Source organism: Lutra lutra, chromosome 12, assembly GCF_902655055.1.
Source record: "Lutra lutra chromosome 12, mLutLut1.2, whole genome shotgun sequence".
Taxonomy (NCBI): domain Eukaryota; kingdom Metazoa; phylum Chordata; class Mammalia; order Carnivora; family Mustelidae; genus Lutra; species Lutra lutra.
Window position 1 is genome coordinate 64,644,208 of NC_062289.1, and position 16,593 is coordinate 64,660,800.

The 16,593-nt window shown below is 52.6% G+C and overlaps 1 protein-coding gene across 3 annotated transcripts in view; it reads right to left on the minus strand.

Moving 5' to 3' along the window:
- Positions 1-2,717: 2,717 nt before the first annotated feature.
- KLHL22 (kelch like family member 22) overlaps positions 2,718-16,593 on the minus strand; it is a 36,832-nt gene continuing 22,956 nt past the window's right edge. For all 3 annotated transcript variants that reach the window (XM_047697731.1, XM_047697733.1, XM_047697732.1), the window contains exons 5-7: positions 12,813-13,005; positions 5,910-6,143; positions 2,718-3,672 (exon numbers count right to left, since the gene is read on the minus strand). In XM_047697731.1, the coding sequence (XP_047553687.1) occupies positions 3,307-3,672; positions 5,910-6,143; positions 12,813-13,005 (793 nt within the window). In that variant the 3' untranslated portion in view covers positions 2,718-3,306. The remainder of the gene's footprint in view (positions 3,673-5,909; positions 6,144-12,812; positions 13,006-16,593) is intronic.

Consider the following 16,593-nt stretch of genomic DNA (forward strand, 5'->3'; position numbering starts at 1 on the left):
GAGGAACAGGGCGAAAGGGGACAGGGAGGAAGAACTCTGGGCCTGGGGAGCCGAGGAGTTGGCGGTGGTCTGGGACACAGACCCAATCCCAGAGACCATGGAGCGGGAAAAGGTGAGCAGGCTGGGATATGGAACAAAAGGGGAGCATCCAGATCCCAGCAAAGATGAGCTTGTCTTTTGCAGACTTGGGAGTTGGTGGGAAGACCTGTGCAGGGAGAGGGCACCTGTGCTCTCTTGGAGAACAGGCTGCATACAGGCTCCTCAGAGGAGGGAGAGGTGGTGTCCTTCCTCAGTCACGTGGAGATGGTCAGAGTGGAAGGGGGGCTGAAGGAGGGACTTGGAATAACGGCCACTGAAAAGCCCAAGGATGTGGACATCACCAGACTGGCTGGGCCAGAAGCCTGTCCAGAGTAGGCTGGTGGAGGAAAGGAGAACAGGGAACTTCAGAGTTAGGGCCCCTCCGTCAGCCATGCTGGTGCAGGAGGGAGGTCAGCGGCAGGCAACAGCTGGGTGGACTGGAAGGGGAAGTTGATGGGGCACCTGGGTGGCTCAGTGGGTTAAAGCCTCTGCCTTTGGCTCGGAAGGGGAAGTTGAACCACTGAGATCACAAATGCAAACACTTCTTGGGGACAAGTAAACAGGCTAGCCACTTGTGGGCAGCTCTGCCTGGGCACGGCCCTGACACAGCCCATGCTCTCCCAGCCTGGGGGGCCCCTTTCAAGAGGCTCCCCCTTAGACTGCCACCAAGAGGGGCCAAAAGTGGTCCATGTGGCTGCCCAGCTCCTAGCTTTAGAAGCACACCCCCCAGGGCTTTGGGCACTCATCCCAGCAGGACTGAGTTCATGGACAGGCACCTCAAACTCCTCACCTTCTTTCCCTTCCTTCAGAACGGCTTGAAACCCCAAATTGCCTCCACTGTGAAGGGCACCAGCTGGATGATGCCCCCCACTCCATGCCAACACCAGGACCTCACAAGTGTCTCAAATCTCTACCTACCCCATTGGCATATCACCCAGAGCAACCCTTCTAATCACATCTGGCTGCCCCCAACGGCTCGCAGGCCTGTCCCCAGCCTCATCTCACTCAATATCCACAGTGGGACCGACATGGGCTCTGCATTCACCCCTGAACTTCCCATCACCTGGGAGGTGGCTATGATGGGACACAGGTGGAGGACCACTGTGGAGGTCGCCCACAGATGACCAACAACCACACATATGCCCCATGGGGGTGTGGAGCCTGGGCCGACTGGTTCCCGCCACGATGGCTTCCCCAGGGGGCCTTGAGAGGGTGAGGATTCTCAGGCAGAAAGGAACGAGCGCCCAGCTGAGTGAAGGCATGAGGCGGGGCCTCTCTGAGAGCCTGCAGGCTGGAGAGCCCAGGTTGCCCAGGTCCCAGACAGGTGTTGGGAGGGGAAGCCATGAAGGCCTCCAGGCTGGCTGGACAGTGGCGGGACTCCTTTCAGGGCTCGTGTCTAGCCCACCCCATGCTCCACAGGACCTCACAGACCCTTCTTCCCCACCTTCCAGAGCAGAACTCTTACAAAGCTGTGGCCGCACCCCGAAGGCTGCGGGTGGAGGGCATGACACCAGCAAGCCTGGGGCACACTGCAGGGGAGTGGCCGTCTCTGGTGCTTCTCCTTCCCAGGGACTCTGGGGTCTGCAAGAACTGCTGCCCTGGCCTCAGGTGCTGTGAGCCCCCGAGCAGGGGAGAGGACACTGAAGAATGTGGCTACTCTGTCCTGCTGGAAGTGACCCACTAGGCTCAGCCCTGGGATTGCCACCCAAGCTAGAAATGCACGATGTCACATAGGGGTTAGGGAGTGGGCGCCTATTCTTGAGGGGTAGCCGATCCCTGAGAGACAGGAAGATCATACACATGGCCCTGAGGGGCAGGCAGCAACTCCCACTGTCTTTAGGGCATCTGGGCCCTACCTCTTCCTCCCATCAAGCAGCACACACTGTCCCTCTGCTCTCCTCCATCCACGACAGAGTGCCAGCTTCCACAGGCTCTGGGGCACAGAAAGAAGATGCCGGTGTCCTCGAGCTCTGCCCAGGAGACTGGGGAAGTGACGGTTCCTCTGCAGGTTGCCCCCTGCCGGTGGGAGTTCGCAAGAGCAGAGGCCGTGGCAGGAGGAGGGGAGGGGATTCAGGTGGAAGGTCAGCTGCGCAGAAGCAAGGGAGGTGCTGGAGGCCCAGCCCACTCGAGGGTGGCCCCAGAGGTTGCCATCTGCTGTGCCACCACGACCCTTGAGACCACATGCTAAGAACTCAGCTAGCGAACCTATAGGAAATGCAGCTCCCCTTCCCACCCCTGCCACACTCAGATCCAGCAAGCAGGGAAGAGCCTATGGTGAGTGGGTCTCCCTCCCCAGGCTTGGGGCTGGGCTTTACTCAGGGCCATGAGATTGCTCACCAAGCTGGACTGAGGTTCAGAGAAGAGCACCTCACCAGAGGTGGTGTTCCAGCAGGCTGGGTGACCACATCTCAGCAGACCAGGGCGGGTTTCCAGGTTTCCCAGTAACAGCCTGGCTAGCTGGCGGGGGGGGGGGGGGGGGGGGGGGGTGGGTACCGTGCTTTCCCGTCAGATGGGGGCTCCTGTCCTGCCACTGCCACTCAGCAGCTCTGGGCCCGGAAGGCCACAGGCACCCGCAGATGACAGCCTTGCACCGGCTGTGAACGGATGGTGAGGCTGCAGCCACAGGAACACAATTCACACCTTTTGTAAGATGATTTATTTCATTTATCAACAACATGGGGTCAGAAAAGCCCAGCTGTAGGAGATCTTTTTATTACTAGAACCAGTCTTGGGCAACTCTATGTATCTCCATTCCCTTTCCAGGTCTTGGGAGCTTGCAGTAGCTCAAGCCTCTGAATGCTAGGCAAGCGACCGGCTCACTCCATCCCCTCCCTGCCCACGGAAGGCGGTACGGTGTGCCTCGGCCGCCTCACCCACAGGGCCAGTCCCCAGGTCCCTTTGGAGAAGGGTGCCCTCTCAGCCCAGGAGGGAGTAGAACCAGGCATTGGGGACATCCAAGACAGCTGGTGACGCCATGCCCCGTCCAAGCTGAGGAGGAGCGGGCTCGGTAAACTCTCCAGAGAACCAGAGCCCTCCGCAAGCATTCCCACGGTAGGGCGATCACAGCCATAGATCTGCAGAGCTCCGCAAATAACCGCTGTAGACCGGCGGGAAGGATGGGTGGCAGGAGCCAGCAAGCACGTGGAGCCAGCAGGAGGGGCCGCTGGGGGGGCCCTGCTGCTCTCGGAGCTCCTGCCACCTTCCCTTCGGACACCAGGTGCGGGAGCCCTAGTCCTCACTTGAGTTGTCAAACTCCTCCCAGTCAGACACGCTCATCACCTCGGAGGCAAAGTCCGGGTCGGCTTGGCTGCGGTCGGGGGTCCCACGAGGTGGCTCGAGGAGCAGGGAGCGAGGCAGGGTGAGTACGCAGGCTGCCAGGCCCGAGATGGAGTTGTCGAGCTGCGGCCCCTCCTCCCAGCAGTCCTTGTCCACGTCGTAGATGTGCACGTAGCCCATGCGGCTGCCCCGGTTGTGCGAGCGGCCACCCAACACATAGATCCTGGTGTCCAGCACAGCAATGCCAGGCTCGCCGTGCCCGGCTGGGAGCGGGCAGACAGATGACCACTGCCCAGACGTGCAGCTGTAGCAGGCCACCTGCAGAGCCAAGGTCAGAGTAAAGCGGGGCACCTGCTGGGACGGGTCTGCCAGGCTGCCCTGGACCAGCCGGGCAGGGCAGCACTCTCAGCCAGGCCCTGGATTCAGACCAAGGCTAAGGGACACAGCCAGGCTGTGTGCAGACCTGGCTCCTCTGGGGCCAGCATCAAAATGTCCTGTCTCCCGGCCAGGCTGACCTCTGTCTTGCCTCCAGGCCCTCAGCCAGCCGGCAGCCCCAGATGTGCCACACCTCCCCGCGGGCACGCTGTTCTTCTCTAAGGTCTGGGGTTCTCTTCCCTCCATGACACTGCTCACTGCTCACTGCTTGACCAAAGGCACAGACCCCAGCTAACTCCCTCACAACACCCAACTCCAGGGGGAAGTGCAGATAAAATATGGAAGGAGTTAACTCGCTGACTAGTGATGACCACCAACATTCTCACATCTCCAAACGTCCCCTGAACAGTAAACAAATACATGGGAAAATGTTCCACCTACTTGTAATCCAAGAAATGTGAAAGACAGGTTAAATTTGTCCCTGACAACTAGCAGTCACTGGGGGAAGAAAAACAAGACCCATTGCTGATAACTACGTAAGAAAGCCACCTGTCTGCGCGTTTCTCTGATAATCTGGGAAAGCTGTTTGACAGTAGCTTTAAGAGCCACAAAAAATCTTATCTTTTTGGCTTAATAAGCACCTTTGGTTCTCCATCTGTGGTCAGCAGAAAAATGACCCCCCAGAGAAGTCCATGCCCTAGATCTCTAAACCCTGTGTTACTTTACATGGCAGAAGGGACTCTGTAGACATGCTTTGGGGTATGGACCTCAAGGTGGGAAGGTGATTCTGGACTTGCCGGGTGGGCCCATCTAATTGCACAAGTCCCTGAAAGCAGAGGGGGAAAGTCTACCAGGAGGGAAGAGAAGTCAGAAGGACAACTTGCCGTTGCTGGCTGAGGACGAAGCAGCCCCATGCCAGGAATGCAGAGGCCTCAAGAAGCCAAGAAGGGCCTTTACCCGACAGCCAGCAAAGAAACAGGGACCTTAGCGCCACATAGGCAGGGAACTGAATTCTGATAACCTGAGTGAACAAGGAGTCAGATTCTCCCGTAGGGCCCCAAAAAGGACAGATGCCCTGAGGACACCTGGATTTTAGCCAAGCGAGACCACATCAGACTTAGGACCTACAAACTGTTTTAAGAATACACTTATATTGTTCAAGTTATTAAGTTGGTGGTGATTTGTCATGGAAGCAATAGGAAAGCGACCCACGAGAGCCCAAGGGTTCTCACCACTCGGGGCCTGTTAAAACAGATGGCTGAATCCCGGCCCTACAGGTTCCAATTCAGTGGGTCTGGGGTGGGACCCAAGAACCTGCATTTCTAACATGTTCCCAGGGATGCAGGTGCTGCTGGTCTGGGACCACACTTTGAGAAGCAGAGCTCTCACCTAAGAAAACAATCCAAAATGCCTGAAATGCACTACAGAGCATAACTTTTGTTACTTGGACCAAACCAAATGACACATCAAAGTGACAGAATTCGGGGCGCCTGGGTGGCTCAGCGGGTTAAGCCTCTGCCTTCGGCTCGGGTCATGATCTCAGGGTCCTGGGATCGAGCCCTACATCGGGCTCTCTGTTCAGTGGGGAGCCTGCTTCCTCCTCTCTCTCTCCTGCCTCTTCCTACTTGTGATCTCTCTGTCTGTCAAATAAATAAATGGGATCTTTGGGAAAAAAAAAAAAGTGACAGAATTCTGCATGGCCACTGAAGTGGGCAGTGGCTATGGAAACTGAATATTAAACTGGAACTATTCAAAGGATCTGCAATGCAGTCATACTAACTTTATAGTTAATGTTTTTAATAATGAAAACAAATGAAAGTACCCTGTCTGATACTATACTGGTGGATACATGTCATTGGTCCAAACCCAGAGAATGTACACCACCCAAGAGTGAACCCTTAAACTACGGGCATGGGGTAGAACGTGTCACGGTGGGTTCATGGGTTGGAACGAATGCCCCACTGGTGGGGGGATGATGATCGTAGGGGAGACACGTGTGCAGGGAAGGGGGCACATGGCAAGTCTCTGCACCTTCTGTTCAACTTTGCTGGGAACCTAGAGCTGCTATAAAAAATAAAGCCTATTTACTAAGGCGGCATACACATTGCAATTCACCCTGCATCTGAAACAACTGGAAGGGATGGGAAGAGCACGTGCGTGGGCGGCCCAGCTCTGCTCACCTGGTGCACATCCCTCCGGTAGCCGGCATCATTGTTGCTGCCCCCGATCACGTACAACTTGTCCAGGAGCGTGGCCATGCCGTGCCAGGCCCGCCGCACGGGCCCATCAGCCAGGCTGTGCCAGGTGTTGCTGTCAGGGTCATAGCAGTGCGTCTCCTTCAGGTAGTCGTCCCCCCTGCGGCCGCACGTGACGTACATCTTCCCCTCCAGCGTGGCGCCCGCATGGGCATACACCTGCCACCAAGAGAACCAGGAGTGTGTGGGAAGGGGCAAGAGGGCCGTGACAGAAGGCAGCCAGGGGCCCTCACTCAAACCCCATCCCTTGTGGTGTCCCCAACTTCCACCTCACATCCTGCTGAGAACCCTCCCTGATTTGGTCTGAGTCACCCACCCTGACTTTACCCCAATAGGGGACAAGTCTAGGGACCCAGAGGTGACTCTGAGCTTCTACAAGGGGAAGAACAGAATCTTTGTCCTTCCCTCACCCCTCAAGGAGACATCTGCATGGGGCAGGGGTGGGGGGGGTGCTCAAAGCAATCAAAGCCCAGCTGTTAGAGCCAGTCACCAGAGGAGACCGCACTTCCGAGAATACCTGACCTGCCCTCAGTGGCCTCCACCCCTCCCCCACTCCCAATGACCAGCCAGTTCTCCAGGCCTGCTGACCCCACTTTCAAAATCGTTCACAAATAATATCTAACCATATGGTGAGGAAGAAAATGAGATGCAAAATGGAACACAAAGAACAATGCCATTTTAGTGATGGTTATGTGTGAAAGAAGAAAATCCACCACCCTGCTTTTGATTTTGGTCCTCAGACCTGCGCGTGCATCCTGGGAGGGGATCCCCTCCCTGTCCAGCCACCCTGATCCTTCACACCGGTTCCTATGGCATCCAGGACCTCCTCTCTCATACCCACTTGCTCAACCCACCCCGAGCAAGGCCTTCATGCTGGGCCCGTTGCCCCCAAGACAGAGCATTGTGTGTTTTGGGGGCAGAGGAGCCCCATGGGGCATGGAGGCTCCAAGGTTTGTGTTTCAGAGGCAGCCACTACCCTGAGGCTGTGTGGTGATACAGCAGAGGGCTGGAGAGGTGGACAGGGGACAGAGCAGTGGGCAGGACATAAACCAAGGCCTGGGTCTTCTCTTATCAATGGTGGGGACATGGGGAAGTTTTGGTAGTTTGGGTTCTTTTTTTTTTTTTTTCATTAAGATTTTATTTATTTACTTGACACAGATTGAGAGAGAGAGTGCACAAGCAGAGGAAAATCAGGTTCCCCACTGAGCAGGGAGCCTGAAACGGGACTTAATCCCAGGACCCCGGGATCATGACCTAAGTCAAAAGCAGACGCTTAACCAACTGAACCACCCAGGCATCCCTTGGGTTTGTTTGTTTTTAATCAAATTTGTCATTTTGAAGAAAGTGTAGTTCACATAGTTGTAAGAAAATACAGAAGCCATGTACTTTTTACCCAGGCTCCCCAGTAACAGGCAGTACACATCCAGCACAGTAGCACAGCCAGGATGCTGACGCTGACCCAGTCAGGACACAGGACACTTCCATCTCCACTAGGATCCCTCCTGTTGCCTGTTTGTAATCACACCCACATCCCCCTGACCCAGTCCCCTCTTTAATCCCTGTCCATCACCAATCTGTTTCTCCATTTCTATAATTCTGTCATTTCAAGAGTGTTCATATGAATGGAATCACACAGCACATAACCTTTTGAAATAGGCTTTCTGTGCTACCTCAGGTTCATCTAGACTTGCTCATATGTGTCCATAGTTCGTTTTTATTGCTGAGTAGAATTCCACACTGCGTATCTGCTACAGTTTGCTTAGCCGTTCACCTGCTGAAGGACATTGGATTTGTTTCCACTTTCTGGCTGTTTGTGTACAGAGTTTTCATTTTTCTGGGATAAACGCCCAGGATGGCAACTGCTGGGTTGCATGGTAGTTGGAAGTTAAATTTTTTTTTTTAAAGATTTTATTTATTTACTTGACATAAATCACAAGCAGGCAGAGAGGCAGGCAGAGTGAGAGGGGGAAGCAGGCTCCTTGCTGAGCAGAGAGCCCTATGCAGAGTTCAATCCCAGGACCCTGGGATCATGACCTAAGCCAAAGGCAGAAGCTTTAACCCACTGAGCCATCCAGGCAGCCCGGAAGTTAACTATTTAAAGACATTGTGAAATTCTTTCCCAGTGTAGCCATGCCATTTTATAGTCCCATCAGCTCTGCGGTCCGGCCAGCACTGGCTGTGCCACTAGTTTTTATTTTAGCCATTCTAACAGGTGGGCTTCTCACTGTGGGTCGCATTTGGGCTTCTCTAATGGCTAATGACATCGAACATCTTCTCGTGCTTATTTGCCATCTGATATCCCCCCTCCAGAGTTCTGATGACAAGTCCCATTTATTGATTTTTCTTACTTTTTTTTTTTTTAAAGATTTATCTATTTATTTATTTGACAGACAGAGATCACAAGTAGGCAGAGAGGCAGGCAGAGAGAGAGAGGGGAGGAAGCAGGCTCCCTGCCGTGCAGAGAGCCCGATGCGGGGCTTGATCCCAGAACCCTGGATTCATGACCTGAGCCGAAGGCAGAGGCTTAACCCACTGAGCCACCCAGGCACCCCTATCGATTTTTCTTTTTATGACTCATGCTTTGAGGGTCAAATCTAAGTACTTGTTGCCCAGTCCTAGATCCCAAAGACTTTCTTCTTTTTTCCCCCTAAGTACTATATAGATTTACGTTTTACACCTAAGCCCATAAACCACTTTGAGTTAATTTTTTATAAAGTATGAGACTTGGTCAATGTTCCTCTTCTTTGCTTACAGATTCCAACTGCTCTCATATAATTTGTTGAAAAGTTATCTTTTCTCCATTCATTTGCTTTTGCACCTTTGTCAAAAATCAGGTGGGCCTATCTGCGGGTTCTCCTTGCTGCTGCACTGATCCACGCCTAGCCCTTTGCCAACACCACAGTCGTGACTACTGCAGCCATGTAGTTAAGTCTTGAAATCAGGTAGACTGATTCTTCCCACTTTATTCCTTTATATTTTTTATTTTTAAAAATTTTTTTAAATTTAAAATTTTTTTAAATTTTATTTAGGGGCGCCTGAGTGGCTCAGTCGTTAAGTGTCTGCCTTAGGTCATGGAGCCTTAGGCTCAGGTCATGATCCCATGATCCCAGAGTCCTGGGATCAAGCCCTGCATCAGGCTCTCTGCTCTTCGGGAAGCCTGCTTCTCCCTCTCCCCCTCCCCCTGCTTGTGTTCCCTCTCTCGCTGTCTCTCTGTCAAATAAAGATTTATTTGAGAGAGTGAGAGAGAGAGAGAGCACAAGCCAGTGTGAGTCCACGTGAGAGACCACAGTGAGGATTTCAGTTTTTATACGTTCACTGAAGTTTGCTTCCCATTGGTGCTACTGCCTATGAACCTCTTCACTTGTAAGTCTGAGATATATGAGGCAAAAAGGAAATCCAGGGAACACATAACTGTATGGACTGCCTTCTCTCAACCATTCTGAGGCTTAAGGGTTTTTTGTTGTTTTTTTTTTTTTATGTTTATGTCCAGAGTTTTGAGTTGTACTTAGCAAGAATTAGGAGGAATACATCTACTCTATCTTCCCAGAAGTGTGAGTTCTCTGGGGAGGTTTTTAAGTGAGAAGAGTTCCCTGCAGAGGTCCCACTTTTCTCCCCTGGACCACAGGAAGGCAGCACTCCACCTGGTGCTGGGACAGGGAGTTCATGGTCTGTTGGGGGCACGTCAGCAATGCCACACTGGTGGGACTCGGCATTACGTGGGTCCCTAAGAAATAGGTAAGAGAATGTGACAAATGGATAAGACTGTGTGACACTTTTCCCTCAGTCATTTGCTATGTCTGACTATGGGTTCTAGGACAGCAACATGGGCTACACACCTCCCTTCTCCAGGACCCGTGGGCCCCCTCTGCTCACAGGAGAAAACCTCCCTGCTCTCTGGCAGTTTTCCCTCCCTGGATGCCCCCACAACCCTCTTCTCGTCCCTGTTCCTCTGCGCTGATCACAACTGCTCCCATGGCCAGCATACCATCATTGCTATCTCCTGGCTGACTACTCCCCTGAGCTTGACTTTTAATGTCAAACTGACATTTCCCACTGGAATATTTATCATGATCTATAGGGAACCCTTCCGGGGCGCCTGGGTGGCTCAGCGGGTTGAGGCCTCTGCCTTCGGCTCGGGTCATGATCTCAGGGTCCTGGGATCGAGCCCCACATCGGGCTCTCTGCTCTGCGGGGAGTCTGCTTCCTCCTCTCTCTGCCTGCCTCTCTGCCTACTTGTGATTTCTATCTGTCAAATAAATAAATAAAAATTTAAAAAAATAATAATAATATAGGGAACCCTTCCTTTTCTTTTTCATTCCCAAACCTATCTGTCCTCTTGGTCGGCAGCTTAGCCATCCACCCACGTGCTCAAACCCGGAGCCTGGGCGTCTTCCATGATCTCTCCCCTTTCATTCTCTACCATCTGATCCGTCAGCAAGTCTGGTCAGTTTACCTCCAAACTATGCCTTGAACCTGCCCAGCTCTCTCCTTCCCCACAGCCTCTACCCTAAAACAAGCCACTGTCGCCCCCACCTGGACCACCCAGTGGCTCAGGAGCTGCTCTTCTCTATCCTTGTCTCTTCACAGTGCCTCCTCATGCCATCCCTCTTTCTCAGATTGGGAATGCCCCCTCCTGACCTGGGAACTCCTTCCCTTTCCCAGCAGCTGCTTCCGTTAGACCTTGGTCTAATCAACATCTCTTCAGATGCCCCCATCCCAGTCTTTTCAGATTAGTCCTGCCAGACCCCCGTCCCGGGACAATGCTGAACTTAGGCCTCTCGATTTCCTTCACCACACTTAGCACAATTAGCAATTACTAATTACTAATAAACTGATTTGTTTAGTGGTTAAGAGTGGTCTCTCTGGGGCGCCTGGGTGGCTCACTCATTAAGTGTCTGCCTTCGGCTCACGTTGTGATCCTGGAGTCCTGGGATCAAGCCCTGTGTCTGGCTCCCTGCTCAGCGGGGACTCTGCTTCTCCCTCTCCCTCTGCTGCTCCCCCTGCTTGTGTTCCCTCTCTTAACGTGTCTTTTTCTGTCAGATAAATAAATAAAATCTTAAAAAAAAAAAAAAAAAGAGTGGTCTCTCTATTAGGCTGTGAACACCATGGTCTGGAGGGGTACTTTTCTCATCTTTTAACACCACTGGATCCCCAGGGATTTGTATATGGTAGGTGCTTAATAAATAGTAGCTGAACAAATAAATGGTAAGAAAGAAGTAACATTGACGGGGAGAACCTGGTTGAACACCGAGGCTGCCCCTCTGTGGCCACATCGGAGAACTGCACTTTCCAGACAAAGAACCCCTGGAGCCCAACAGCCTCCATTCCTACTCATTCCTTTCCAGAAGAGAATTCAGGGGTCCATCAGGTCTCAAGGACCCCCTGATCTTTCCCATGCAAAATCTCTTCCTTTCTCCAGAATGAGGGGAAGGAGTACCCCACTAGAGGCACTTCCTTCCCCAGGGAAGTGGAGGAGCAAGGAGCAGGCCAGCTTTCCCTGCCTGGGAGGAAACCCCCAGCCTCGGAGCCCTTGTGGGCCATGGAGAAGAGCTGGACCCATCAGGGAGACCTCAGCCCCCTGAGGTCAAAGACTACAGCCTTGGGGGGATTGGAGAGGGGACAGAGGTAAGAGGAGGTGTGGAAAGAGGTTCAGAAAGGTAGGAGATCGGGGCGCCTGGGTGGCTCAGTGGGTTAAAGCCTCTGCCTTCAGCTCAGGTCATGATCCTGGGATGCTGGGATGGAGCCCTGCATCGGGCTCTCTGCTCAGCAGGGAGCCTACTTCCCCCCCCCCCAACCCTGCATGCCTCTCTGCCTACCTGTGATCTCCGTCTGTCAAATAAATAAATAAACTCTTAAAAAAAGGGGGGGGGGCAGGAGATCTTGCGGCAGAGCCTGGACAACTGCCCCACGTGTCCCCATGCCATCCTCTGCCTCTAGAGTGCCCAGGGATACCCCTGGATACACATGATCTTTAAAAACAAGCAAACAAATGTGAAATACAACTCTAAAGTGGTGTTTTGGCCTTTTAAAAGGCCCCACCCTCCAGGAAGCCTTTGGAGTTGGAGACTCCCATGCCCTCTCTAACAACATCTTTGAACACACTTCAGACCAGCTCAACTATGCTGAGAGATAGACAAGGGGAAGGTTTTTGTCGACATTTGAACTGCAGGATTAAAGTAGTTTCCTTGAGGGGTCGGGTGGGGGGGGCGCCTGGGTGGCTCAGGCAGTAGAACTTCCAGCTCTTGGTCTCAGCTCAGGTCCTGATCTCGCAGTCATAGGATCCAGCCCCATGTCGGGCTCCACGATCAAGGAGTCTGCTTCAGATTCTTTCTCAAATAAAATCTTTTTTTTTTTTTTAAAGATTTTATTTATTTCTTTGACAGAGATCACAAGTAGACAGAGAGCCAGTCAGAATGAGAGAGAGGAGGAAGCAGGCTCCCCTCTGAGCAGAGAGCAGAGAGATGTGGGGTTCGATTCCAGGACCCCGAGATCATGACCTAAGCCGAAGGCAGAGGCTTATTAACCCACTGAGCCACCCAAGAGCCCTCAAATAAAATCTTTAAGAAAAGAAAAAATAAAGCAGCTTCCTGGGATCAAGGTGGCGAGACCAAGATGGGGATGAAATTCCGGGAACGGGATCTGGTGTGCACTTGGTGAGGTTCTCCCCAGGAGGCTGTATGAACTCCAGGGGTCCCCTGACCCAATCACAATGCAGAGTCTTTGGAGGTACCCACTAGTTCTGGTTCCCCAGCTTGGCCATCCACTCTCTCTGCACACCCTAGAAGGAAAGAGGGCAGGAAAAGGCCCCTCTGGGAGGGGTTTCCTTACCTCCCTCTTGAGCGGAGCCACGTAAGCCCAGGAGTTGGTGGCGGGATCGTAACGCTCCACGGCACTCAGATCATTATGGTAGTCGCGGCCCGCCACCGCATAGATGTACCTGCCCACCACACACACACACAGGTCGGCGTGTTCCTGCTGCAGCGACTGGATCTGGAACCAGCGGTTGTGCCTTGGGTCATACCTTTTGAGGGAACACGAGGGCAGTGCATCACTGATAGGCCAGAAAGTTTGCCCAGCAGGCCCACACCTTCTGTTCTACCACTGTACCCTGAACCCGCCACCCCCCAGCTGCCCCAACACACCAGCACATGCCCATCTACAACCACACCAGCAGGCCACTACATGCCTGAACATGGGTGTGTCTCTAGCACAGAGCCTGGAAGGCATGGCCAGGAGCCCGTCTTCTTTCTTCATCATCCTTTGCAAAAAGTCATATCCCCAAGCAGCAGCTTCATTCCGAGCTCCTTTGTGCAACTACCCCCTCCCACAGCCCTGAGAGTCCTCTGCCCTTCAGGAGCCTTTGAAGGCCTTCATTTGCATACTCAGCCCAGGCATACTCAGCCCATTTGCATACTCAGCCCAGCCTTCCTGGGAGATCCACATCACCCCTCACTTTGTCCTCGGGCATGCTGGACCCACACGGCAAAGGCCTCCTAGCCCTCTCCAGCTGGCTGCTCACCAGTCCGAACGGAAGCCCGTACTCCCTCTGCTCACCCGATCCCACGCTCACCAGCAAGCCCCCACTCATACCAAAATCCTCACCTAGCCTAGCAGCTGAGGCCCTTCACAGGCCAATCTACACCTGCCTTGCCGGCACTCAGCCCTGCCCCACTCCATGCCCCAGGCCTGGCACTTTGCGGGACATGCAGGCAGGTATGCTATTTGGGTGAATACGGAGGATTACAGAGCCTTAAGTGACCAGGACCCTGTGAGCCCGAGCCCGAGAGTCCACTCTCCCCACCAAACTGAGTCTGGCCCTTTTCCCCTGGTCGTCCACTCTGGTACCAGTTCTGAGTGCCTGCTTCTGGAGTCTCCTTCCTCAAGAGCTCATGCATAATTATAGCTGCTTTCAGATAAGTGGTTTTTGTTTCTCCACGGAAAGACCAACTCCAAGGGGATGAGCTGAACTTCAATGGCTCATTAGAGAAGGAACAGTTTTCTTTGGTCGGTGCCACATAAGGTTGGCGGACAGACGGATTTCAACCTTTGCCCCAAAGCACGAGTGAGATGTGCTCTGCGGCTCCTCCTGCCTGCCTGCGCCTTTCAGCCAGCTCCTCCCTGCCAGGGAGGAATGGCAGGAAACAGAACACCTCAACGGCTGGGGCAAACAGGAGAGAAAGCACATGCGCACGGGTCACAGAGACCCGGGTTTGGGAGCTGGTCTGCCCCGGTCCAGCCGGGTGCGTGCAGGCATCAGTTCTCCCCGCTCCAGCATTCATTTAGTTTCTGCGCCTGGCGGACGGGAGGATGCCGCCTGCCTATGAAAGCTTCACAAGGACTCAGAAAGGACAATGCACATGAAAAGGGTCCTTGTCACACCGGAAGGGAGTTTGTAAAGGACTGGTTCAAGTCTGTATTCCTAGTCCTCACTGTAGCTCGGGGCAGATAGCGCACTGTCTGCTCAAAGAATTAAACAAAAATTACCAACAGTGCAATCATTCAGTCATCGCTGGCCACCCAATGTGGATCAGGCAGGGAACCCGAAGGGAAACTCCGCACAAGCACGCTTCTTTCAACTGTAGAGGTACAGAGAGGGTGATCTACCCAGAAGTCATGATCCACTGGACAGCAGGGGCTGGGAGGGCAGAGCTCTCTCACAGAGAGACCAGGAAGGGCCCGGGGCGAGCCAGTCCAAGGTCTAGCTAGAGACAGGCAGCAAGGCCATTCCAGGGGCTCAGCACTCACGGAGGCCCTGCCAAGTGACTGGGATGGGCGCTTCCCACTGCCTTTCCTGTGCACGACACTCATTCATGTCCATGTCTCCCCCAACCCTATTTCTGGTCAAGTGCAAGTCAGCATCTTCCACCAGAGTGAGATAATACCCACCAGATGCTTCCGCTTGCTTCCTTCTGGTCTCCTGCCCTCACAGCTTCCTTGGATGCATTCATATGGCTTTGTGGTTTCAGACACACACACACACAGAACACACTACACATACACACACTATACATCAATAATTTAGACGCAACCGCAGTTGTGCTCACTTCTTATCTCTCCACTGTGTCCTATATTCCACATTTTCCGTTTTATTGGATTTTCTACTTTGTTGGAATAAATCCTCAAGTAATGTTTTTTTAACAAAAAGGAGCTATATAAAGATATAAACAGTTTTAGTCACTTTAAGGCAGATTTTGAATCGCCCTATTGCAAACTCAGAAGTGCAAGCTAGAGTCAAAAAGAAACGCTCTGAGGTCTTTGTTAAATCGGGCAGACCATTTTTCTTCTGTGTTTCCACAACTTAAGCATTCCCATGCCTATTAACAATATCCATTATAATCAAGGAAATTTTTAAAATATATTTTGAAATATGAATAGCCACAGAAATGCCTGAGGGAGAAAACAAGTTGCTATTTTAAGAAGGGTCCAACAGACCATGGGTGAGGTGGACAGTCAGCGCAGATCCCCCCATCTGAAAGTAGGGTATTCCTTGGGAACCTTTCAAAAGCTGAAATGGCATAAAACAAAGCAAATACAATTAATTCACATGGGAAAAAAATGAAAGTGTTTCCAGACCCAAAAAATAACCGTTCTTAGGGCCTTTCTGATACCTTAGGTCACTGCTTGCTAATGGAGGCACAAAAGAAACGGAGACAAAGCACAAATGCTCACAGAGTTCAAAGCGCCGGCCACTTGATGCTGAGAGGCTGACTATAGTTTCCAGGGAAGGCGCCTGGAGGGCCCACTCTCGCTCAAGGGTGCATGCTGCCTCTGTACAGGCTTGCTGAAAAACCAATGCTGAACACTATCTTCGCTTTTAATCTTCTTTTTGTAAAAGCGAAAATTCTCTTTGGAATTCTACTGGTTAGCGAAAACAGGCACTAATGTAGGTCTTTCACAAGAGCAAAGTGGAGTAACGTAGACTTTGAAAAGTAGCGGGGAGTACAATACAATTTGCTCCAAGACAGCTGACTTCTTACATGCAGGTCCTGGATACCAATGCTCTGACATAACCTGAGAAGTCTCTAGCACCCCAAGTGCAAGCCCTAATTGCAAATTTTGTCTTCTTGTATTCCGAGAGTCTGTAGATCTAAGGCTCATAAACTAAGGAATGGGAGAAAGGAGAGAACCAGACTCTTACACCATTCCAATTAATATCCATCCAGCAGTTTTAGAAGTCTACGAGGAGACTGATGGAACTCCCACCCTGTAGAAGTGACAGACCCCAGGGTCCTGCCACCACCCAGGCAGACATGGCACCCCAACCCCTTCATGGTGCCTCCCCTGCCAGGCAGGTCTCACCCACCCCACCTGCCACGATGACCCAACCTTGTCACTGGAGTTTGAGGCTGTGGTTATCAAACATCGCTGCTGATACTAGCATTTTCCAGAGTTTGGCTTGGGAAATTTACACCGGTCTTGAGTGAAACTGATAGCAAGTCAGTAAAAGGGCAGACCAAGGGCAGGCAGCAGCCCCCGCTGTGGGAAAGCCCCACGGCCTCCCTGTGGGCACACAACCACCCCACTGTATGATAAGAACTGGTGACCACAACACCCTGGAGAGGTCTGTTTTGCAGGTCTGTGGGTTGCTCGCAGCAGGGAGGTCTGGCCT